Source organism: Desmodus rotundus, chromosome 11 (genome assembly GCF_022682495.2).
Source record: "Desmodus rotundus isolate HL8 chromosome 11, HLdesRot8A.1, whole genome shotgun sequence".
Lineage (NCBI taxonomy): Eukaryota > Metazoa > Chordata > Mammalia > Chiroptera > Phyllostomidae > Desmodus > Desmodus rotundus.
The window spans coordinates 30722582-30748767 of NC_071397.1; the positions used below are offsets into that span (position 1 = coordinate 30722582).

At 36.7% G+C, this 26186-nt stretch overlaps 1 protein-coding gene across 18 annotated transcripts in view; it reads left to right on the forward strand.

Annotated features, from left to right (window-relative positions):
* RIMS1 (regulating synaptic membrane exocytosis 1) overlaps positions 1 to 26186 on the forward strand; it is a 412581-nt gene that overhangs the window by 61788 nt on the left and 324607 nt on the right. For 14 of the 18 annotated variants that reach the window (XR_008425501.1, XM_053913690.1, XM_053913696.1 and 11 more), the window contains exon 2: positions 15317 to 15397. The exons of 3 other annotated variants lie outside the window; for them this stretch is intronic. Coding sequence is in view for 14 of the 15 variants with exons in the window: in XM_053913690.1 (XP_053769665.1) it covers positions 15317 to 15397 (81 nt within the window). In the remaining variant the exon portion in view is untranslated. Of the gene's footprint in view, positions 1 to 15287; positions 15398 to 26186 lie in introns of all 18 variants that reach the window. One more of the 18 variants, XM_053913688.1, reaches the window with a different exon arrangement.

The following is a 26186-nucleotide window of genomic DNA, read 5'->3' on the forward strand; positions in this document are numbered from 1 at the left end:
CATGCTTCTATTACTATGTCATATATTCTTTTTTAAAAATATATTTTATTGATAGTACTATTACAGTTGTCCCAATTTTTCCCCCTTTGCCCCTGCCTTCAGCCCATACACCCCATCCCTCCAGGAACACACTCTCCTTAGTTCACGTCCATCAGTCATGCATGTAAGTTCTTTGGCTTCTCCATTTCCTATACTATCCTTGACACGCCCCCATCTATTATGTACCTACCATTTATGCTTCTTACTCCCTGCACCTTTTTCCCCATTCTCCCCTTTCCCTCTCTCGGCTGATAACACTCCATATGATCTCCATATCTATGATTCTGTTCCTGTTCTGGTTGTTTGCTTAGTTTGTTATTTTTTAGATTCAGTGTTGATAGTTGTGAATCTGTTGCCCTTTTAATGTTCATAGTTTTGGCCTTCTTTTACGTACACAAGTCTCATTAACATTTCATGTAATAATGACTTGGTGATGATGAACTCCTTTAGCTCTACCTTGTCTGGGAAGCATTTTATCTGCCTTCCAATTCTAAATGATAGCTTTACTGGATAGATTAATCTTTGTCATAGGTCCTTGCTTTTCATCACTTGGAATACTTCTTGCCAGTCCCTTCTGGCCTGTAAGGTTTCTTTTGACAAATCAGCTGATAGTCTTATGGGAACTCTTTTGTAGGTAACTCTCTCCATTTTTCTTGCATCTTTTAAGATTCCCTCTTTATCTTTAACCTTGGCATTTTAATTATGATGTGTCTTGGTGTGGTCCTCTTTGGATCCAGCTTGTTTGGGACTCTCTGTGCTTCTTAGATTTGTATGTCTATTTCCTTCACCAAATCAGGGAAATTTTCTTTCATTATTTTTTCAAATAAGTTTTCAATTTCTTGCTCTTCCTCTTTTCCTTCTGGCACCCCTATGATTCAAATATTGGTACATTTAAAGTTGTCCCAGAGGTTCCTAAGTTTATCCTCATTTTTTTTGAATTATTATTATTATTTTTTTTACTGCTATTCTGATTGAATGGTTTTCCCTTTGGTGTGTTACAAATTGTTGGTTTGATTTTCGGCTTCCTCCTCTCCACTGTTGGTTCCCTATAGATTTTTCTTTATTTCACTTAGTGTAACCTTTATTTCTTCCTTTATGTTTCTGCCATACTCAATGAGTTCTTTGGGCGTCCTGATTACCAGTGTTTTGAACTCTTCATCTGATAGGTTGGCTCTCTCCATTTTGTTTAATTCTTTTTCTGGGGTTTTGTTCTGCTGTTTCATCTGGGCCATATTTATTTGTCTTCTCAATTCAGCAGCCTCCTTATGTTTGTTTCTGTGTATTAGGTAGAGCTGCTTTGACTTCCTGTAAAAGCATCCATCTGGATGGATGTGGCTTCTGTAAGTTCTTGGTGTTGAACTTCCATATAGCTCTATTTTCTGACAGTTTGGGTTATTATTTGTTTTGAGAAATAGTTGTAGTTCTCTCAGTGGTTACATGAGGAAATGAATTGTGTCTACCTTCACCTCCATCTTGACTGGAAGTTCCCAAATTACTGGTAATTTTAATAGATAAAGACAATCTTGCAATGTCAAATATTTTTCAGTCATTTAATACTTAATTTTATACATAAGAGAAAAAATAGAAAATATTTCAGTAAGGTAATCATGTGGTTTTAGAGAAAACATTTCATATTCCCTTGGATTTTCTATAGGGAAAATAAAATAACAATATTTGCCTGGAAAATAAATATATAAAATGCATTCATGAACAACAGCAATGTTAAGACTATAATATTTCCTCTCCAGTATTAGAGTAACAGATATAATCTGCCTACTGTAATGATTATATTTTTATTCCCCACGTGTCTAATTTAAGAATTGCAAAGAAGGGTTTTAGGGTTTCTGTGCCTGTTTAGTTATTTCTTTTAAAGTTTACATAAGTATATTGATTGCTTCCTGTGTAAAATCCAACCAACCAGCAAATAAAAACTACAGGCATCACACAACAAATTGTTAGTTTAGGTTCCAATGTGTCCAATTTGGTGAATTTAAATTGAATGCTTAATCATGAAAGTATTAACTAACTTCTGTCTGTCATTTCTCTGTGAAATTAATATATAAGAATGGAGAAAACAATTTATCTAAAACTATATTGTCTTACTTGGAAGATAAGATTTCTGAGTTTGGTGATATAGTCCTTCAGTGGACCAAAATTTGAGGCAGTTGCCCATATTCAAGTAAACATAGTAATGCTTTTAGACTAGGAGATGGCCAATTGAAAATATTCCCTACTAAAGTTAACTGCCATATTGGCTATTCTATGATATCACCTCAACTAACTTACCAAGCATTGATTATATCCTTTAGAGATTTCATATTTTTTTATGTTGCAGTTACTGTCTTACTTTATTGTTTCCCTAACTAAATGCTATATATTAGGCTTCTGTTTTAGAGGTACACAGTGACCACTAGCATTTTGAAGATTCTAAAAATTTTTCCAGTAAAAACCCTATTTAACCTATTTAACTTAATATTTCCCTTATTTGTTTGACTATGAATCATTTTCATTCCATGTTTTAACAATTACTTAGTTCCTATGGAATGTTTCCATGAAACAGTCTTTCTGAAATGCTAATTTCATATTACATTTCAAACTTAGTGAGATGTCATCATTATAATATTTATTATTTGCTATATGTATACTAGATGCCAGTGTATGCTCTATAAGATATATTACATTTTTCAAACTTAATGAAAATTGCATCTTTTAATTTTTTCTGTAAGATATTTTAACTTTTTCTTTATATGATTTTGGTTTGCTTTTCTCAAAAGGATTTCAACGTAAAACATTGGTAAAATAGAAATTTAAACTTATAACCAAGGAAGAATGAGATTATAAACATATTTACCATGTCAACAGAGTTGTTATGATAAGCTTTACATTTTCTCTGAACTCCCCTGGAACTCTTACCGAAAGTAATCATGATGGGTATTTGTAATAAACAAGGAATGACATTTTTCTCAGTGTTATATTAAAAAACTGTGAAACGAATGTGGAGTTTTATAAAAAGGACTCCAACTGATGTAATAGATAGTGACCTCACAATATTTTACAGTAAAGGCAGACACCCACTTCATACAGCTATTTCTTGTATCGACCTGTCATAAAAGCTGAGGGCAGTTAGACATTAAAATGCAGTCCAGGGAAAGCTATTTTATAAGGGACTGTGATAATGTGGTCAGTTATGGAGACTTCTTGTGGTTGAGCTTCCTCTAAGGAAAGGACTCAGACTGTCTAGCGGAGTGAATGAATGGCTCATTCTTCATCAGTGGTTCGCAAACACCTGCCTGGACGTATTAGAATCACCCAGAGAAGCTACTCATATGAAACTCCCTGGGTCCAAACTCCAGCTTTACAGTTCTGGGCTGAGACCCAAGGATTTGTCCCTTTAAAAACCTCTTTAGATAATTCTGATATATGACCAGGTTTGGAAGCCACTCGTAGATAACTTTCCCTGAATATCACTTCTGTTGGTTGGCCTTTGTATATGGCCTGCCATTAGAGAGGGTTATAAAATTTGAGTTTGTATTTTTCATGTGGACCTGGAGCAAAAATATTGTACAACAAAGGGAGTCAACTTTTAAAAGAGTTATTATTCCACAGAAGTACAGTTGGAGTGGGCAGGTCTCTGGAACACATGCCTAATGTGAGATAATTGAGGGACTGATGAGTAAGAGAAGTAAAGAGAGGATGAAAGGGACACAGGACCACTGAATACAATATACGGAGAGCTGGTCTTTTTAAAAGGCAGCAAACTTATTCCATACAGCTTTTCAAGGACTGATATAGGACCCATGTGTGGAAGTTACATAGAGACAGATTCAGTAAACATTTTAAAAAGAATATTCTAGTGATGGGCCCTGGCTGGTGTAGCTCAGTGAATTGAGCATGGGCTGTGAACCAAAGCATCGCTAGTTCGATTCCCAGTCAGGTCACATGCCTGGGTTGCAGGCCAGGTCCCCAGCGGGTGCCACGTGAGAGGCAACCACACATTGATGTTTCTCTCCTTCGCTTTCTCCCTCCCTTCCCCTCTTTCTAAAAATAAATAAATAAAATATTTAAAAAAATTTAAAAAAGGAATATTCCAGTCACTGGAAATCTTTAATAATAGAATGAGCTATGTCAAGGCTCGTGGAGTCTTTGTGGCTTTAGGTTTGCCTGCAGCAGAAGCATTTGTGCTCTAGAAGGAGACAGTGACTTGGATGGAAGGTGCGACACATTCCCATCATCAAGTTTGGAACTCCCTAAAGTTTTTCTACATCCATGGATTTGTAAATAAGAGCTATATACCAAGTAAATCCCAGGAATGACTGACCAACTGGAACTCTGGAAGCGACGCTGAAGAGCAAGGTGAACAGTAGTTATATATGATGATGTAATTTAAATTATTTATTACCTCTGAACTTGAGAACACTAAGTGACATGGTAGTATACATATACATTAAAATATAATAAACTAGATTTCTATTCTTCAAAATAAATGTACTTAATATTTAACATTTTGGGGGGTAGAAGGGGCAGCCATTATTGCATTATTTACATAGATTCCCACCTTTAATCTTATTGTTTTTATCTGTGTTTGAAGTTAATTATTTTTTATATTAAAAATAGTTTAAGCAATTTCAAGGACATAAATGTACACATAACAGGGCCCTGTAAATGCTCCATCAAATGGTTGTTTAACCAGCCTACCACACGGCGTTGTCGTGAGGATCAAATGAGTTAATGTACATAAAGAACTTTAAAAGCCCATGTGTAACAAATGCTCAGTAGATACAAGTTGTTATTATTATTGACTGACTTCTAGGTTGTGACCATGGCACTTGGCACAGTGCAGAGCGCAGGGCAAGTGTCCTGTAAGCATCTGTTCACTGGTCACACAGACATCCTAATCATCAGGGCTTCCCAGTCAGGGCTTTGGGACATGCTTCTATTTCATGTCCTACCTCCAAAGCAGACATTTCTTGAACTTCTTCCCAGTACCTCTTCCTTGAGCTGCAGCTATTAAACAAGTCTCTCATGCCGTTACAGGGCTAATATTTTACAAGATACTGGTGACTAATGAGAGTCCTTAACCTAGAAGGCTTCCTGGAGTTTAGTACATTCGAGTTGAATTTTGAAAGGACTAAAAATTAATGGAGAAGGAAAAAGAGGCAGATAATTTCAAATGAGAAAAATGGCATATGGAATGGAGATGAAAATGATATTGTAAAAATTTGAGAGATATTTGCCTGACTTGGAAAATGGACTATGTTAGGAATTAAGAGGGAAAGATTGGCAAACAAGGGAATTTTGTAGATGAGCTATCCTGGAACTAAATAGTTTGGAACTAATGCTTGTATTTGGTGTGGTGGAGAATGTGAAGCCCTTTTGTAGAAACTGTGAATCAGAGAAATTGGAGATTGAGGAAGAATACTTGCATAGTTCATTCAAGAGGGAAAATGAATTTGGAAGTGGTAGACATAAATATGAAAGAGCAATTTCAAGATCCTTCAAAGGAACAGCCAGAGGACTCAGTGACTTACTGGCCATTAAGGACTGTCAGAGATCTCAGTGGCATCACGATGGTGAATATCAGTAATAGGAAGATTTACTGACTACTATGCAGAATTTGGGAAGTGCTTAAGTTTGGATGGGGAGGAATATTGAGTTCAGTATTTTAGTCTGCTCAAGCTCCGTTGTTAAAAGGGTTCTAAGGTAGATAGAGATTTAAGACCTGATTGATAATGGGAAGTGAACTCTCGAAATGACAATTCAGGAACCAGCAGCCCATTTGAAGCCACAAGAAGGACGATTCTATCATGTCAAGATGTAGAGCAGAGGGCTTAGAAAATGTTTACCTTTGTCTATGAGGAGAACGAAGTCCTATTTACTGGCTCTCTTTCCCAATATCACACCTTTCATCAGCATATTTCTAATTATCTGTTTGGATGGAGGGGGTGAAAAAAGTTATTTACAAGATTTTTTTCTCTGTGTAAATACACAAAAATTAATACAAAAAAGTAATCATTCAGGTATTAAAGTTCCCACTGAAGTATCCAAATGATTTGGTTTCATTATTTTTGTCATGTTTTGGGTAAAGGAAGCATCATGACCTCTTGACAAATATTTTATTTCTAATAAAAATGAATAGTGCATATTTCTTTTATGCCACTTTATTATTTATGCACAAGTAATAATCCACATACAATATGTTTTCATATCTTATTGGCTGCAATTTTTCTCTAACTTTCTAGGCAGGTAAATCAATTGAGACAATAGTTACAATTAATTTAAAGCAATGCTTGAAATTTCATTAATGCTTTTTCACATTCCATTTTCCCATTTTATTTGATCTATTTAAAATCCACTTACATCCCACCAAGGAACTATTATGGATCTCTAGTAGATATTTATTTAGCTATCTGGCTCCCTGATGAGGAAGGAGAAAGAATGCTTGTGGAGAAAAGGCATATTTAGATACATAAAACTACCCTAAAATCATTATTCGAAGAGCTGTGGTTTTGTGTTACAAATAAAAAACAGAAAAATCGTTAGTTGTTAAAAAACTCTGCCAATATCCTTACAGACACCATTCATCCCTCTCTGCTACCAAATTGCCTTCTTCACCCTGGGTATTTAGACCGTGGACAACCATTCTCTAACAACCACCTGTTACTCTTCTACAACAGGGAAATGGGGCAAGGAGATGGGAGGTGTTTTAAAACTTGAAATAATTCATTTATAATTGTAATCTTCTTGCTAAAACTTGAATGAAAATGAAATAATTTAATTGGTAAGACCAGTCTTTCATAGATATCATGTGATTTTTGAAATGATAAATTGTGCTTCTAAGCTATTGTGGTGTTTCACAAATAAATTTAACTTAAGTAGCACCAAGTGCAATATATGACATACGACCAAATGACATGACTGGAGGCCTGTGGGGTTCTCAGTGCAGCTCCTGGCCCTCAGTGGGCACTAGAGATTTTAGCTGATACTATTCACTATTATTTTTCTGTTTTGTTGTTGGATCATTTTCATGTCTAAGTATGTTTATATTTCTTGAAATTCATCTTGTTTTGCTGAATTGTTCTTTTTTCCTTGTTACTGAATTTATTGGAGTAACATTGGTTAATAAAATTATATAGGTTTCAGGTGTACAATTCTGCAGTACATTATCTGTATATTGTACTGTGCGTTCATCTCCCCAAATCAGGTCTCCTTCCATCACCATTTATCCTCCTTTACCCTCTTCTACCTTCTCCACCCCCTTTCCCTCTGGTAACTGCCATACTGTTGTCCGTGTCTATGAATTTGTTTTTTTTCTTAATTCTGTCAACTTTTTCCTCCTCCCCTCCCTTCTCTTCTGTTTCTCCTACCCTGAACCTATGATGGGGAACCCCTAGAAACCAGAATTATCTTCTGGAGGGCAGGCCCCTTGTAGCACAGGCTTCCCCTGCTAGGTGAGTATTCTAGGAACACATCTGTATCCCTGTACTATCTGGTATTGTTGGGAGAGGCTGTTCAGCTTCGGTGAATTTTTTTGAAGACTCTTTCAATGCATTTGCCCATTTCATGATAGGTTATTTAGATGCTCGCACCTGCCCACACTGCACTGCGTGTTTAGAAGTTTTTGACCAAAAGTGGCAAGACTCTGTGCTCCACCCACCCTACTAACCCAATCTCATCCCAGTGACCTTGTTTTTGTTTGTTTCCTGAGATGAAAAAAACTCCTTAAAGTTTTGCCTGTGTGGAAGAGGTGAAACAAAAAATGTCAGAAGCACTAAAAAGCATCAAAACTGATGAGTTCAAAAATTGTTTTGAGCAGTGGGCAAAACGTCTTGATAGTTGTGCTGCATCAAATGGAGAGTGCTTTGAAGGTGACTGAGGTTTAACATGTAACAATAAATACACAATTGTTTATAAATAAATTCCATTTTGGGGGGTGTCCTCCCTTATATAACTTCTCCCTTTTGCAAGATTAATTTCCTCAAAATTGTGCCTGTAAGTATTAAAAAGACCATCTTCCGTACTTCACTCCTCTTTTCGCAGTTCAGCCTCTGTCTACATTGGCAGCGACTGTCTACATTCTCTATCCCTATTTTTCCCCTCACCCCTTTTCTGATCGACCCACTGCAATCCACCTGAGCCCCATCTCCTTTGCCCTTGGGTAGTTCAAGCTATGATTTCAGGCCTCATCTTATTCGATGCCTCTGCTGCATTGACCATGTCTATTGATTGCCTCCTCCCTCTGGAAATTCCTGACTTTTTCCTACATAGATGTCTCTTCCTCTGGGGCATGAACAGAAGTTCTCTCTTGCAGATTTAGTGGCAGGAAATTGCTGGTCTTGATTTTGCTAAAGCTATGTTGTGTTTTGCAGGTAGCCAGTGGGTTTTGGAGAATGTGTATAGGTTAATAAGTAGCAAAATGTAAAAGGCACAGTGTGTAGGGGGTGTAGTAGATATAAATCCATAAGCGTGTAAAATATTTCAAGAATTGGTGAATGGGGAAACTAATTGTTTTAATAGAAAGTAGTAGCTTAGATAAAAAGAGGTTAATTAGTCATATTACTGAAATATTGAAATCTATGTTAGGACCTTGTAGAACCAAGTCTTTGAGCATTCTGGAGACATAAAGGCAGAATAATTAACAGGGCAGAATTAAATAATCCAGAGACCAGGGACTTGACTTCTCACCTATTATTTTCTTTCTTATTAGTCTGAAAAATTTGTTTTTTCACAATTTAAAATCATCCATTAATCTCTGTAGTGATTCTTTATCTTGTTATCACCTTTATTTTGTCAGGTTTTGTGAATAATTTCCTGGCTTCTTTAGGGGAGGTTCAGCAGGCCTTATCATTCACTATGAAGAACGGCCAGCTGGCCTCCCTTTTTGTATAGTTAAGAACCTACTTCTCCTGTTCCCAACGTATTTTTAAATTAATAATTTTAGTCTTCTGTAGCTTCTGAGGGTTCCCAAATACACGTCACAGGTGTGGCAGTCCCTGATGAATGTCCCTTTTCTCCTTCTGGGGTAGAATTTTCACTGTCCCATCCTCATCTGGTGGGGGACAGTCATCACACTCATCTGTTCACTGTTAACTGACACAAATATGCAATTTTTCAACACTAATTTTTAATCAATATTTTCAGCTTTTTTATTTTAGTATTTGTAATGGAAATGAGGTCACTTCTGAAGACCTCCTTTGAAAAATATATTTGAGTAGATTTTTGTCAATTGTATTGTGGTATATTTGTCATGCAAATGAATTTTTAAAAATATTTTTAGCTTTCTTGGTACTTTTCTTAAATAAACTCTTTTTCTGTACCAGATGACCTGTCTTGCATGCTACATTTTGAGGTATTCCCATTGTTCTTAGGGTCACTCTACATTTCTAATTTCACTCAACTTGGCACCCTGATATCTCCATTGTTCTGATGTTACTTTTAGAGAATATTGACTTTTGATACTAGAATAATTTTTAAATATATACTCTAAATATTCAAATATTCAAATTATTTGAGTAATTTCAACAATGTACCTATATTATGAAATAAATGGTATTGAAAGATATCTGAGATATTGGACTTCATAACTTTGTGATTGATTTTTATTAGTTTCCATTCATGTTTCAAGTATGAATGGCGGGAGGGGTTTTTTGTAATGATGGAAAGACATTACTTGGATGCCAGATAGACCCTAGATACAAATCTTGGCTTCTTAAAATATCAACATTTGCCACTTATTCTTGGAAAAATAGTGTAATCTCTCAGATTCATAATTTCTTCATCTGTCAAGATGGATAATCATATATCATTGCACGATATTGTGAAAACTAAATGAGATGTATTTGGTACACAGTAGGAGTTTATATAAACAGAAGCTTTTATCTCCTACTCAGAAAAATCAGAAGAAAAACAGATTGATTTTCTGTCTTTACTATTAAGACATTGCTTTATGTACAATTATTTTAAAGTTTTATTTGGTAAAGTGTCAGTACAGTAGATGCTAAAATAATATCTCACTGATTTAAAGCAGTTACATACTTGGCATTAGTGTTTTCCACTAAATTAGTCATATGGTAACAAATACATTTTTTCTTGCTTAGAACCTTAGTTAAATCAAATAAAACAAATTAGGAGAGTTATTCAAATCATAAAACTTATTAGTCATAAATTAATTTATAGTTTATAAATATTTTATAGAAATATTCTGTAATCTTACAAAAAAAGGTATTACCTAGAATCTGTTCTAAATCACTGTTTTAGCATGTAAAATTAAATTATTCAAGCTTGAATGGCTTTTTAAAACTTATTCTTTCATTTAACAAAGATTTAGTGGATTTTATGTCAGGACTGTTCTAGGCCCTTGCAGTATGTCAATGAACCAGCGATCCTTCCTGTTGAGTGGTTCATATTTCACCAGTGGGAGGCTGTACATTTTAGTAAGTAGCAGAGCAAGGTCAAGGGTATTGGAAGTATGTGGCTGTGGTGGTGAAGGAGAAGCAGAGATGGGAGTAAGTAGGATAATCAGAGTAGAACCATCAAAAACTGACCTGTGAGTGAAGACTTGAAGGAGGTATCAGGCTTTGTCATGCCAAAATCAGGGAAGAGCCTTCCAGACAGAAGGAAGTGCCTCAAGGCAAGATTGCCCCTGGCGTGTCTGAAGAAGACCAGCATGGAGGCTGCTGTGTCTGGAGCAGATTGACTAGCAGGGGAGGGAGCCGTAGGAGATGAACTTGGAGAGTTATGGGAACCCAGATTATATGCTAAAAACTCTGGTATTGTAGATGCGTAAACTGGGCAGCTGTTGCAAGATTTTGAGCAAAGGAGTCATGGTCAGACTTTTCTTTCAAAAGAGTCAGTTTGGTTGTTGTGTTTAGAAAAAACTCTAGGAGAAGGACAAATGTAGCCTGGTAACCAGTTAAAAGTCCGTGGTGGGAGTCCAAGTAGAAGGTGGTATTGGCTGGGACAATCATGGAGGAGGTGAGAAATGGTCAGGTTTGGCACATAGTTTGAAAGTAGAACCAATCTGGTGGATTAGATGGGCACAAGGTATGAAAGGAAAGAGGAGTAAAGACTAAGTTTTTAGCCTGGACAGCTAGAGAAATGTGTTTGCAATTCAGCCAAGATGGAGATGCCTGTTGGAAGACTGAGGGGTGATGGGGGAAGGTGAAGAATTCCATTTTGGAAATGTTGATTTTGAGAAGTCCATTAGAAATTCAAAGGAAAATATTGAGGAAACAGTTGGATGTCTGGAGTTAATAGAGGATTGAGCTACAGATAGGAATTTTACATGTATTTTAAGTACTTTTGGCTAATGACATGTGGAAGAGGGGTTTGAATCCCTGAATGTGAGTTTTAGAAGAAAATGGCAGCTACAAAACCTGTGAGGTCTCTTCTTGTCTGTTTTTCCTGGTTTATGTATTTTTAATCAGTGATCAGCAAGTCAGAAGATTGTATATTTGAAAAATATTTCATTCTCTTAAATTTGTTGTTTTGACTTCCTCTAAGGACGCTTATGACAAATGTAGACTAGTACAATAACATTTGGCGAGTAAGCACAAGTACACTCCCCTGTTTGCGTGTAATTGTTGTCTCCACTGATGATAGAAGAAACCTAGTAAAATTCTAAAACCAAAAGATTGAGAACAAAATGTAAACATGTCACAATGTATTTGTCAGCTTTAGTACACAATAACTAGCTTCCAGGCGTTAGTCATGAAAGATAAAATGATTTTCATAAAGTTCAAAATGAGATAAGGTTTCATAAAATAGTATGGTTTTTGTTTTTTGGGTTTTTTTTTTTTTTTTTTTTTTTTGCAGATGGGGAGCCAGCAGAAGTGGGAGGGGCAGGCACTAGTGATTGCAGGCACCAAAATGGAAACTGAAAAGGGAGAAAGTAATTATGTAAATTGTAATTTTGGTGAGGCCTTGAGGATTTTTAATTTACATACTGTATTTGGAAGCACACTTAGTTCTTGTTTGGAGAGATGAAAGCCTTCGTAGCCTCATCAGCAGGCTTATGGCAATGCTAGTTTCTCCCGTGTGTAGTGCACGGAAGACTAGAAGTGGCTGAGTGGGCAGTTGGCAGCCATTCATTGCATTGATTACAGTCATTCATAAAACCCACCAGCACTGAGGGCGGAGACAGGAGCATTCCCTTGAGGTGGTTGCAGAATGTCTTATTTGCATAACTCTTCAGTGATGCCTGAGTAGTGAGCGAATGCTCACATGCAGTTTGAAGACTGTTAGGAGCCCTGTCTGATAAATCCCTAAGTAATTAAATACTTTGCAGAGAATAAGAGGTTAAAACCTTTGAACTCCTAGTCTCTCAGCCTGTAGTAAGTCTGCGAAGTCAGCATTTTGGCACCATTTGTGGCCTCCCTCTGTCTGGCTGAAGGGATAAATCATATGTGGAGAAATAGCCGCAACACGCTGAAATAGCATTGTTGTATTTCTTAGAGTATGAGGGGGTCTATCTTATTATAGTAACTTTAATGCACAGGAGATAATGGAAAATGCTGGGGCCACACATTTTCTATACATTGGAACTGTCAAAACTCTTACGTTTCATCCCCCCAAACTGTGATGCCAGACACAACAATTATAATTTTAGAGATATGTTAATCTACACAGGCTAACAAATGTCTTATAAACATATTACGTTTCTTTATTTGTCTATGTATCTAAGTGAAGGGCTTTCTTATATCTAGAAACAATTTTGACTAAAAAGAAGTCAAATTAGAAAAGGTAGGAATATATATTATAATATATATATTACCATGGTTTAGAACCCCCTTAAATTGGTTGAACAATTAGCAATCTCAAATAGATTTTCCCCCTAAACACTCAGATTCAGTAGCTAGCTATATCACTTTAGTCCTGTGTTCAGGGTATATGTTAGCATGAAAACTATAGTTTTCCTGCTTTCTAAAAATTAATTAAAGCATATTAATTGATTCAAGTAAATATATTTTAAATTAAGTATATATATGAGTTAATTTTAAATATATTGCTGTTGAGTATTTATGTGTTTTCATTATCTAATAGAATTTAAAAGTTCAGAAATTTAAATAAAGTTTTCATTTGAATGATTCTATAGTATGAACAGACAGACACAAGAAGTATGTCAACTATTATAATTTTAAACCAAAATTACTTGGTACTTGAGATTAGATGAGAGTTTTCTTTTTTAAAAAAATATATTTTATTGATTATGCTATTTCAGTTGTACCATTTTTTTCTCCCCTGTATCTCCCTCCACCACTTACCCCCTTACCCCCAACATCCTCCGTCCCATTAGTTCATGTCCGTGGGTTGTACATATAAGTTCTTTGGCTTCTTCATTTCCATACTATTCTTAACCTCCCCCTCTCTATTTTGTACCTACCAATTATGCTTCTTATTCCCTGTCTTTCACTCAAAAAAAAAGTTTTGCTTAGAAACCTACCCTAGTGCTGGCTGATATTCCACATTTATTAGAAAAGAATCAACTTAAAAGCATATTTAAGGAAAACTAATTAAGTAGCAGATTTATTTCAAAGCTTTGTTATTAAATATCGGAAACTTTAAGGAAAAAAGAAAATGAAGATAGAAGGTTGCATATAGTTTCTCACAGATATAGTTCAAAAAATTTTCCGAAGTTGGTGATATTTCCGATATTTTCACAAACCAGTCCATGTAGTTTAAAACATGCCATATGTGCTATTTTAAGTTGGGTGAGAATTGCTAAAGATTTTCCAGTGCTATGAAATTTAACTTCCTGGACATTGCACTCTATGTAAGTTAGATGAAACCCAGAGTTCATAAGTCCTAGGATGTTACTTCTCCCTAACGACTGCCTAATTGGATGTTCTCCTAAGTCTGCAGACTGAGTGGCTGTCTCCTCCATACAACTGCAACAAAACAGAAGGTCTTGTGGTTTTGGTAGATGTTCTGGACTCACATCTCTTGACCAACCCATTAAGAGTTTAGCATTATCTCCTGACAAGTCACTTTTTCTTCTTCACCCCAAGAGGGACGTGTGTTCAGGCCTTGCCATGGCACCGCTTTCTTAGCTCATCACGTCATGTACTGATTTTAAGTCTTACTTGACCTTGTTTGGTTGAGCAGCGTGTTTGTGTGCACATTTCTGTGCGTTGTGTCTGTGTCTCCCTGCACCATTTCTTTCAGAAGTGGAGAATTCAGCCCTCGCAGCTTTTAGCTCTAGGAAAGTTTATCTGCCACCGCCTCACCAATAATCCACTTCTGGAAAAAACATGACTGGCCTGAAATATAAGTAGTGTAGTCAACCCTCCAAGAAACCTCCATGGAAGCTTAAGAACCCAATTTATGTTTGAGAATCCTGGGTCCTCAGGGGGTGTTTCCATTTAGAAAAGTCTAACATGTGAGGGTCTCAGCTTTACAACCAAGGCATCCCCATTTAAAGCAATGCTTGTTTTAAGCTTTTGAGGTGAAGGAATATCTGAGCTGTGTGGGGGGGGTTGTGATTTCTGCCCATTCATCTCCCCGGTGCTCTGTAAGGCCTGTTGACGTGAGGGTGAGAGTGTGTCCTGCTGCCGCCCTTTGGAACTCCGTTATGTCCCCCGCCCTCTACAGTTATTTATCCTGTGGTCGAGGCCTTCACTCACAAAGACCTGTTCCTACTTTTTCACATTGTGGATGCATCTTCTCTATTTATTTTACACACGCATGTACACACATACTTTATAGGCAAATATTTTCTTCTAACTCTTCCTCTTTTTTTAGCTTAAAGGGGATTTTGAACATGAGGCTATCCTGAGGCCTCTCAGATCTCTTTTTGCATTAAGAGAAAGACCTATGTTGTGATGATGGCGTGAAACAGGAGTCCATATTTTTTTAGTAAAATAGCCAAGGCTACAGTAAATTTTCCTCTTTAGTAAAAGAGGAAAATTCTGTTCCTCTTTTAACATATCAGCACAACAGCTGTTCCTATTTTTAAAGCTTTCAGATGTCTTCATATGGTGAGGCCAAAGCTTTCAGTAGCATTTCTTCTATGGGGAGAGCTGCTGGCAATCATTTATGGGTGCTAAAAGGAAAGTCAAATGCAGAGGCTAGCCCAGATTGCATTTGGGTATAACTGAGCTCTTGGAACCCGGAGTCAATGATTTCTAGCCCTAAAGACTTTTCCAGGGCCTCCAGGTTAAAGTTTAAGGGGTTTGCAAAGATTTCCCCCAAGACTGTGTTTTTAGTACCGTGTTTAATTTCCAGGTTTGTTCTACCCTTTTTATAATTAATAGTGCGTTGTGCTGTCTATCATGCGCCCCAGGTGTGTTGTCAGGGACATGGCGAAGCCTGCTGCCTGCAAAACACCAAGAAATGCTGAAACCCAGCCCCACCAACCTTCACCGTGAGTATGGCATTGGTTTTATTGAATGAAAATGTCGTCTCTTACACAAATCACTGGTTACAAAATTTATTAATTGACATTGCATGTGGGCATAGAAACTCTGGCTACTCCGATGTATGTATGCGTAAGAAAAAGGCTACTATTGAATTAGATAAAATGACCTGGAAACATGAGCTCTATGTTAAGTATCCTTATTAAGTGATATTTCTAATACTGCGTTAGGAGCATAAAACTAATTAGAGGAAAGGGACATATCATGGGGGCTCTAGAGTGACAAATTCTATACCTTTTGCATTTGGAGTGCCTGTGTGCTGGAAACTAAGACTCTGGGAAAGTAGGGGGGCAAGGTACACAGAGAGGGGTGAGGCATGTCGATAAGGGAAAGGCATAGGCAATCCATCACCCCCCTTCATGCTAGTTATTTAAAGGTAGTAGACACTCTGAAATAGCGGATTGCCCACCTACTTTTATTTTTATTATTGTAACCTCATATATTGATTCTAGTGAAGAGTTAAATGACCGACCAAAGGGGAAAGCATGAAGTAGAGAAGAAACCAAATAAGTAAACTCTGGGTTGCAAATGTGGACTTTGATTAGATAAAATGTAAAGAGCTTTGAAATTCTGCAGAGTAACAAGATATAGTCAATCTTCTGAGAAGAATTATGCTTCTGGTAAGAAAAATGAAACAGTCCTTTGAAATGTCTCAGCAGCAGCAGTAGTCTCAGCATAACCACTACAGCCAAGGTGGTCCTACCGGGGAAGTACCTCCTTCCAAGATTTCTAGCAAAAGCTTTTGAAGAAATGTGTCCTAAGAGTGGTTTTTAAATAGAGTTCTTTAGCTATCTGAACATTCTTTGAAGCAAAACCAAAATAAAATGATAAAATTGTAAAAAGGCTCCAAGAAGAAAAGTAAATTTTTTAATACTTTTGCTGTGACAAGTAATGTTTATTAGCATTGGCAAAGACCCAAATTAAGTGATGTATTTAAATGCTTGTATTTTATATACTACATACAGTCATAAATAATTTGAAATTATTTATGCTTTAGGGTATAACATTTTGTTAAATAAATTTCAGGATGCTTAGAGATTTATTATAATAAATCTATAATGTCCTGAAAGAAAGTTATAGATTTTATAGGTGGTTGTAGATTTTATCTCAGTGAGTATACTTGAAAATCATTCTACCTTTAATCAGTACTTTTTAAGAAATAAAAATAAACTTGATTTAACCATAGTAAAGATGATTTATAAGTACATTGAAAATAAGTACAAAGCTTGAAGTACTGTTAATGATGTTGCCATTTTTTTAATACTGTAAAGCCATTTTCCTGATGATGGAAAAACTTATGATTCTCACTTTCAATCCTATGTTCTAGGTCATAAAAATATTTTAGTTATATTAGGATTCAAACAATTTCTTGGAAAGTTTTTTGAGGAGTTAACATTTATTTTAAAATATGTTCTACATGTTGAGGTTCCATTTAAATTGTCATCCCTCCCAATAAGACTTGAGATTTTCCCCCTTATTTATGTGTTTAGTTTTTACTTTCCATAGACTTATAGTTGTGGAAATCTGTTGCGATCCCTTTGCTTATTATATACTTTTCTAACTAAGTAGTAAACCTCTCTGTGGGTGACCTGAGGAATTTAAAATTTGCACTCATTCCTTATTTCTATTGATTCTCTTCTGACAGTGGTGCATGCCACCTATGTACCTTTCTAGGTTGCTGTGAAAAGGTAACTACAAATTGAAGGTAGAGGGTTATTAAGCTTGGGCTCTAGCTGGTAGGTCAGTGTTTTTCAATGTGCAAGTCCTAACCTGTTCGTGGGTCTGAAATCAATAGAGGCTGTTTTTTTGTTTGTTTTTAATTTTGAATGGAGTAAATTAGAAAATATAAGAATGCAACGATGGCTGGTATTGGTAGGATAAATTTAGATTTCTATATACAATAACTGGGTCAAACTATAAATAAATGCTAACTTAATTATAAGGTTGTGGGAATGGGTTTTAATTAGGAGAGTGGCTTAGTCAGATTTTTATTCTGCGTGTATGTGTATATGTACACACTTTGTATTACTTTACTTTGGCAGAGGTGGGGAAAATGGAGCAGGAATGTGATGTGAACAAAATCAGAGACAAGCAAATCGGTTAATAGACTATTGTAATAGTCCATAGAAATGTGATAAGGACTTGACCTATAACAGAAGCAGAGGGTGTGAGAAGGAAACATCTCAAGACCTGAGTAAGAAGTCAAATAGGATCGTCACTTTAATATGGTTTCTAAGGAAAACGTTTGGGGGGCTATCATATCATTGATTTGGGTGATTAAGAACCATTGCCTGAGAGACAGAATTAGAGTCCAACCAGGCCCAGGGGCAGCTGGGCCGTGAGTAGTGCAGATTTCCATATGATAATGTTGTGGTACCTGTGCCTTATCGAATGGTGTTAAGTCCAAGAAGTAGTTGGATATGTGAATCTGAAGCTTTCAGTTAAATGGGAATGTAGATGCCATCACCAAAGGATGTCTACTTCGGGAAAAAATACCAGAGAGAGACTTAGGTAAAAACAGTGCCTAAGGAATGGGTAAAAGAAAGAGAATCCCCAACTCAAATTAGAACTAATAGTTAAAGAAGTGGGAGAACCAGAAGCCTATGTCACAGAGGGATACAAGGAGAATGCCCAGCAGTATCAAATGCAGCAGAAAATCAGTAAATAACTTCAGAAATTGAGTGTGCTTTGGGTTTGGCTATATAGAGGTCAAGGGAGACATTTGCCATAGCAGTTTTGTATGTAAGTGTGTGGAAATACTGTATTTCTACCGCTGTGAGGAGGAAATGAGAAGTCAGGGAAAGGAGACTGATTGCACATGCCTTTTTCACAACTGACCGAGTGGGGAGGGGGGGAGCTAGAGTGCTATGCAGAGAAATAGGAAGTAGGGTGACTGTACTTGTGTTACTTGGTCACACAAGTAAGTCTAGATGGATGGATACATATGCCACTAGAATTTATATTTTTGATAACTGTGTATATGAAACATCCAAAGATTATTTTTTTAGTTATTAAAATGTCACTCAGTCACATTTTAAGCATGCTGCATAAGTTGTCATCACTAAAAATATTAAATATATAAAAATATTAGTGAAGTTCAACAAATTGAGTCTTATTCCTCAGGTATATGATACATTAGATAAATAAAATGTAATTCCTGTCTTAAAGAGTTCCCTCTCAAGTTGGGGACAGCAATTATACAATCAAATAAATTATAATACTATATGAGAAGTACAACACTAGAAGTGTGTTTAAAAAAGAGAGAGAAAATGGTTTACTCTGTTTGGGGTTCGTGTGGTCCGGGAAGTATTTCCTGACCCTCCAATAGTTACTCTGAAATTTGAAGGAGGAAGAGTTCAGGGGTAGGCAGGTGTGGGATACAGAGTTTCAGGAGGAGAGAACAGTTGCCTTGAAGCCCAACATAGCAGCTTGTGCTGCTGTAATATACAGTGTGAACTCAAGGCTGGAGCCTGTAACTGTGTTTGTGTGTGTGTAGTTGTGTGTAAGGGTGGGATTTCATGTGTGTTTGGGGGGTGACTGTGGGTATCAAGTGTGAAAGAGAGGAAGAAAGGAGACAGGCAGGGGAAGTCTCCTTCAGCATCAGCATCTCAGAGGAATAGGACACTTGTGGAACTGGAGAAAATTAGCAATACATGCTTCTACTCTTAATATTGTATTTTGAAATTTGACATAACATTATGGGTTTTTTCCTGTTTTTCAAAGTGACCAGGAATTTAAATGTCTTAGTTTGGTTTTACTTTTAAATACCACATATTAAACTTTGCAATAACATTATGGGGTTTTATGTGTTTCAAAAGTGTATTTTCCACTTGTGTGTTCATCAGTGTCAATCATGTATGTTAGTGGGAATAAGTAGGAGAGGTAGGAGGTAGGGCAGATTCGAGAATGTTTTGCAGGCAGTACAATTCTAATGATTCATTAGATGTGATAATAAAGCAAAGAAGAGAAGAAATAACTCACTTTAGCTCAAGAGATTAAGTGGGTGTGATGAAATTAAAAGGGAATTAAGTTAGGTACTAAACCAAGTTCAGGTTTCATGTTAGACTTTGTATTAGTGGCCAATTAAAATATCCAGAAGACAGTTGGCAATTCATATCCCGAACTCAGGAGAGACTTAGATGAGATAAACTAATTTGTGAGCAATTACTTTATAGTAAAGACCATAAAGATAAATGAAATAGCATAGGAAGGTGGAGAGTTAGAGGGAAAGAATGTAAAAGGCAGTAGAGAGGGTCTCCCCAGTAGTTAAACAAAGAGCAGTGGAATTAAGTAAATTATGCAAGATCATGCAAGAATAAACTGGTCCCAGTTTTCCTGGAATTTTCTATGTTTTAGTACTGAAAATCTTGTGTCCTGGGAACCCCCGCGTAGTCCTGGGAAAACTGGAATGGTTGATCACACCAGTGCTGGTAAACTTGGCATTTGAAAATAAAATCTAGAAAAAGAATTGATAGCCAAGCAAAAACTATGCTTAGCAAATGATGTTCACATGGCTGTGGAAGATGACAGGATTAGAAATAAATTGAATCCAGAGAGGTACGTAGATTACAGCTCAGTTCAGTCTTCTTTGTTTTGCCTTGTTTTTGTTGGTGATTGCCAGCTTTTTAAAATTAAGATATAATTCACATATCATGCATGCAACTCACCTTTTTAAAGGGTACGGTTTAGTGGTTTTCACAAGCTCGCGCAACCGTCACCACCATGGAACTTCACTAATGTCCATTTGCAGTCATCCCCTGTTCCCCCCAAACCCAGCTCTTAGCAACTACTGGTCTGCTTACTTTCTGTCTCTATGAATTTACCTATTCTGAACATTTAATATAAATGGAACCATACAACATATGATTATTGATGTCTGACTTATTATTTACAATATTCTCAAGATTCATTCATGGTATAGCTTATATCAGGGTCTCATTCCTTTTAGTGCCCAACAATATTCCATCGTATGAATATACTTCTTTTTTGTTTATCCGTTCATCAATTAATAGACATTTGGTTTGTTTTCAATTTTTATGCTACTACGCATAAAGCTGCTTTTAATGTTTACGTACAAGTGTTTGAGTGGACGTATGTTCTTGTTCTCTGGAGCACAAACCTAGGAATGGAATTACTGGGCCATGTGGTAAGTGTGTGTTTGTATCATTTAGGAACCGTCAAGCTGCTGCCCCATTTTACACTTCGTCCAGCCATGCAAGAGAATTCCAATTTCTCTGCATCCTTGACAGCACTTGTTACTGTTGGTCTTTTTTTGTTACAGCCATCATTGTGGGTGTGAAGTGGATGAATGGTTTTCCTACCATGGTTTGATTTGCATTTCCCTAATGAATAGTGATGTTGAACATCTTTTCATGTGCTCATTGGCTATTTGTATTGCATAATGAAGGGAGGATCTCTAATATGCTTAAATAGGTCTTCTGTTCATTGAATATATAATGTGTAGGTGCATATTGTCTCATAATGTCTTGGGCAACTTATGTACACACATGTATCTTCAGTGGCATATGTAAGTGAAAATTTTAGAAATCTCAACTGTATTACTTTAGGTAATTTATATCAAATTTTAAATATGGAAGAAAAAGTTATGAAAAATAAAATTTAGTAAAAACTGAAACATAATTAGATTTTGCCATTTTAAATAATCTTTGTGATTTTCACTCTGATACTCTGTTGAGATAGAAGATTTAATCATTTTGTAGGTGTATGTATACCCTACAGGAAGTACATAGTCAAAAATCAATACTAGACAAAAACATTGCTCCTTTTTGAAAGATATCTCATTTACTAAGTAAAATTCAACCAAGAAGAAAGTGAACATGCATTTATTTATACAGAAAGGCTCTTTAGCTATATGTTTTATTTTGGATGAAGATATTATTCAGAGACAAACAACCTCTTCTATGCTATTTTTAGGCATATTTTTATTTCAAAATTGTAATGAGGTTGTTTTTGTTAAGTTGAAAATTGCTTTTATCCAGCAGTAAGAGGTATGGCTCAATGCCACAGCCTGTAGTTTTATTGAGCAGGTATATTAGAAAAATAAAATTCCAAGTAAAAAAATACATGTTTTTGTCTTTTAGAATTAAGTAAGTACAGCCAGTAGCTTAAAAATAGGTAACACTAGGAATGCTGACATTTTCAATTTATGGTTATAATTAGGAAGTGACAGAATTTTTTAAAAAATATGTGACTTTTACAAGTCTTCATTTTTTCTATGTGATTTGATATTTTACACAAATCATCCTATGCCAGTTCACAAATCTTACAATGCCCCTATTTCTACTGTAACTATTTTAAGATGGTACTGTGTTTTTCTCTGTCTGACTCCCAGAAGAGAAGGCACCTGCTCTAACTTCTGGGTGTGGTTAGTTCTGTGAGAGTAGTGCTATACTTGCTTTATATGTACCGGCTATGTCTTGTGGACCTTAATTATTATTTGCTTTCACCACATGTACCTTGCTGGCTAACCTAGGTCCTCTGTTAGTGGTACTCTGAGCAGTTCTCTGTTGGTGACTCTGACATTGGAGAACCTTGTCCCTTGCATACTCTCTTGTGTCTTCTGTTCTTGTGAATAGAAGATGTGTTTGCCAAAAGCATTTTCTTTCTCCTCCTGTGCAGAGCTCTGACTTGAATCCTTTTGTTTTATTATTTTGTCGATTCTATCAGGAAGCCTAAAGGTCACTTTTCTCCTAAGCCTGGGACCAGCCCCAAGCAGCCAGCTCAATGGATTTCCATTCTTTCAGCTTCCTCGGGCCAATCTTAAGCCAAACAATATTTATCCACAGGAACAAAGTATTATTTTAAAAAATATATTCTGAAAACATTAAGGTTTTGCAAGCCCAAGAAGGTTTACAAGCCCATTAAGGTTTTACAAGACTTTTCATAGACATTTCGTGGTAGCTTTACACTGAGGCGTGCGATGGGGGCAAAACTGAGCTTTGATGATGGTTGTACTTGGCCTGCATGTGGCCACAAGATAGAAATGAACCTTCATAGTGACATGTCCTGTAGTCACTCAGGAGGAAGTGGGCATGCCTCAGCCTGGAATCCAGGTATCTGGGTTCATAGTACAGGATGGATTCAAAATATGTAGATAATCTACGCTGCTACCAAGAAGAATTTAGCAAATCTTCAGGTAGTAATGAGTGTACTTTAAGAGTTAAGGGTCACACCATGTGTTTTTAGTCCTTGCTATGGTACTCACTTTCTGGATGACATTGGCCCAGCTGTTTTACTTTCTTAAACCTTAGTTTTCTTATCTGGAAAATATGAACAATATTACTTCCAGTTATCTCATTGGAAACTCTTGAGGATGAAAGGAGAAGCACCTAAGAGAGTTGTGTACAGGTACTAATATTCACGCATGCTGTTAGAGTGCAGTGAATAACCTCTACGTTCTTCAGCACGTCACCCATCTAACAAACATTTACCAGCACTTACAGTGCGCTCATATTGGCACAATTTATAAAAAAAGAAAACATTTTTTGACCAATTCAGTCAAAACATATAGCTGCATCTTTTCTTATCTACTACTGTTTCTCATTGAAAGAAGTGGTGTGAAAAAGCACTGGGGCACTTTTAAAAATGATGCATGCTGCCTCACACTACCCGTCATACATCAAATGCTCCAAACTGTGCTTGAGTAGGGCAGCCAAGAAATGTCTATTTGGAAAATGTCCCCATGTTATCCTGACATTCTCTCCTACTTTAGAACCACTGGTATGTACCATTGGAGATGCTTAGGAAAAATAAAGATTAGTGGGGGTGAGTGATAATTTCATAAATGAAAATTAGTATCAGTATTACCGAAATGGACTTCTCTCCCAAAACTCATGTAGCATGGATACAAAGAGAGATAAATATTGGCAATGTTATTATTAGAAAGACACTGTGCCTTGAGGCCCAGCCTGGCTACTCTGTGAATCACTGCTCACTCTTCCGCTCCTCTACAGTCTTTTGTCCAGGATGAGAACGGTCTGTCTGTGCCAAGAAAAGAGATGGTTGTTGTGCAAAAACAGGAAGCTTATAGCCAAAGGAGAATCTGTACCCGCTGGCTACTTCTGCGCTGGTAGTAGAAGGAAGGTATTAAATTAAAAGAAAAGATCATGCACAGGACCTTGGACAAACTATGCAGCGAATTAATGTTTATTTAGTAAAAAATGATTTTTGTAGATAAGTGAGCACACTCATCTGTAATGTGTGTAGCAAATATTAGACTGAGAATGTGTCTCGGATGTCTTTAGTGATTTTAGATGGCATCACTAGTAACACGTGATTGAGGCCGCAGGTTAGACAATTTCAGAACATGGCTTACTAAAGCAGACCTTTTAAGTCCTAGTTAACTCTGAGCAACATTAAATAAGATTTCCATTGTTTTCAAATGACCCATGTGTATAGCATATAGTTTGACTTTCATTCATTCATTTTTACTCATTTATTCAACAAATGTTAGAGACTTAGAAAACATCTAAGAGGATGTGGCTGAGTTAAGCTGGAAGAGAGGCAAACGGGGAAGTGCAACAGCTGTGACGCTAAGGCTGTGAAAGGACTGAGAGACCTGACTCAAAGTGTATCAGGAAACCTTGCTAGAGCCGGTAATACTTGGAATGTTACCGTACTTATGTTAATACTGATACGTTACCTGATGTTTTTCTGTAATTCTTTAAAAAATGTTTACTGAGCATAAGCTATATTCCAAATACTGTACTAGATTAGAGGATAAGGGAAGGAAGACTTCTCCCCACCCCAACAGTATTAGGTATAGACTCTGCCCTCAAGTAGTTTATAATGTAATTGTGGGAGATGAGAGGTGGGTGTACGGGTGTATGGATGGGTGGGTGAGTGGACGAGTGTGTGAGGGGGTAGGTGGGTAGACTGCATGAGTTGGTGGTTATGCAGGTATAAAAGATACCTTACAACACAAGTAAATGTGAAAAGTAAAATGAATTTACTTAAAAATGTTCATGAAGTTTCCTCAAAGGTGGGTAATAGATATATAAATAATTGTTGCTGAGGTGCGCTGGAGTCAGGAAAAGCTACAGAGGGAAAAGAAGAATTTAGGTTTCCTTCAAGCATGAGTTGTAATTAGAAAGGACAGATTTGGGCATTTGTGACCAAGAAAATGACTTGGGTAAAAATGTTCAGCATGAGAATGAAGGAATCAGACAAAGGGGGCATTGAATGCATAATCTAGTTTGAGAAGCATATTTGGCAAAAGAGTTGGGACCAGTTTATAGTTATCCTTGAAACTGAGGCTCTGAAAACTAGTTTTATTCTGAAGGAAGACATGAAAAGTATATGAACATGGAGTTACCCCAGCTTAAAGGATTATTTTAGGACAATAAATTTTTCAGAAATTTGCATGATGGATGATAATAGGGCCTTCCAGCAGAGAAAGAGACCAATTATCAGGTGACTAAAATAGACCAGACACAGTTAGTAATAGTAAGAATGATTGTGGTTATGAAGAAATGGATGAGAGAGTCATCTGGAAGGAGAAAGCAACAGGCTTTTGTGACTGTAGCAAAGTGAATGTAGCAAAGAAAGGAATAAGGAAGAAGAGACTCAAAAAGAAAAAATGCCCAGGAATTTGAGCCTATGAGTTGCCTTAGGCAAGTTCATGAAAAAATAAGGAAGTGGAAAAGGCCTGTAGCTCTAAGGAATTATATTCCCTAAAGTATGCACTTCTTCTCTGATGCCTTAGGGAGATCCACAGGAAAGAAGACTGATAGAATGTAGAGAACTATTTCATGTTGGAGCATCAAAAAGGAAAAGAACACACATTTACATTTCCTAACCTCTCACCAACTTTCATTATGCTTAAAGCTGGGGCAGAAGAGTGTCTAGTTTTAGCTGTTCTTGGTTCTCTTATCAACTGTGGTATCTGCCTAATTATAGTTACATCCTATTTTGTTTTAGGCACTTCATATGCATTTAACCCTCACAAAAATTTTAAAAATACCACTGTTATCTTCATTTTGCAAATAAGGAAACTGAGGCACAGAGATGAAAATTACTTGCTTGTGCATATACACCCACTGGAGTGACGCCAGGACTTGAAGCCAGGCAGCCGGGCCCATGAGCCTACGTGCCATATTTCCTCAGAGGCGGTCACTCCTGGTAACTCATCTCAGTGACTCAAGTGAGGACCCATTGGCATTTAGCTTCTTGCTCAACCCTGGGCTGTGGCCTGGCAGGGTAAGAAGACAAGAATGCCTTAGGATTCTTATTCCAAAAATTCTCTCTACTTGTGAGTATTGTTGGCAAAATATGTAATCAGTGAGTAAGTCATGCTCTTTGTGGTATTCACGTTGGATATAAAATTTTATAGACCTAGAAGAATGTACAAGATTGCTATCAGTGACTTCTTACATCTAATTTCTTTTTTTATTGTTGTTCAGTTACAGTTGTCCCCATTTTTTGCCCATTACTTTCGCCTGCCCTACCCACCCCCACCTCCCACATCCAATCTTCCCCTCAAATTCCACAAATAAGCAGGCTCTTATTTGTTTTGCTTGCAGAGAAAGGGATTGGTATTTAACTTAAAGATGAACTTCTGCAACACTGTAAAAGAATATGAGTCATTTGTCAATAAATTGTGTGTTGCCCTTGGGGCGTGGTTTATTTGGTTGCTTTAGATGATTTTCAAAAAAAGAAAAAAACCTCATTAATTTAAACAAAATTTTTATATCTTTTTTCCCCACCTGCAGTGTTTAC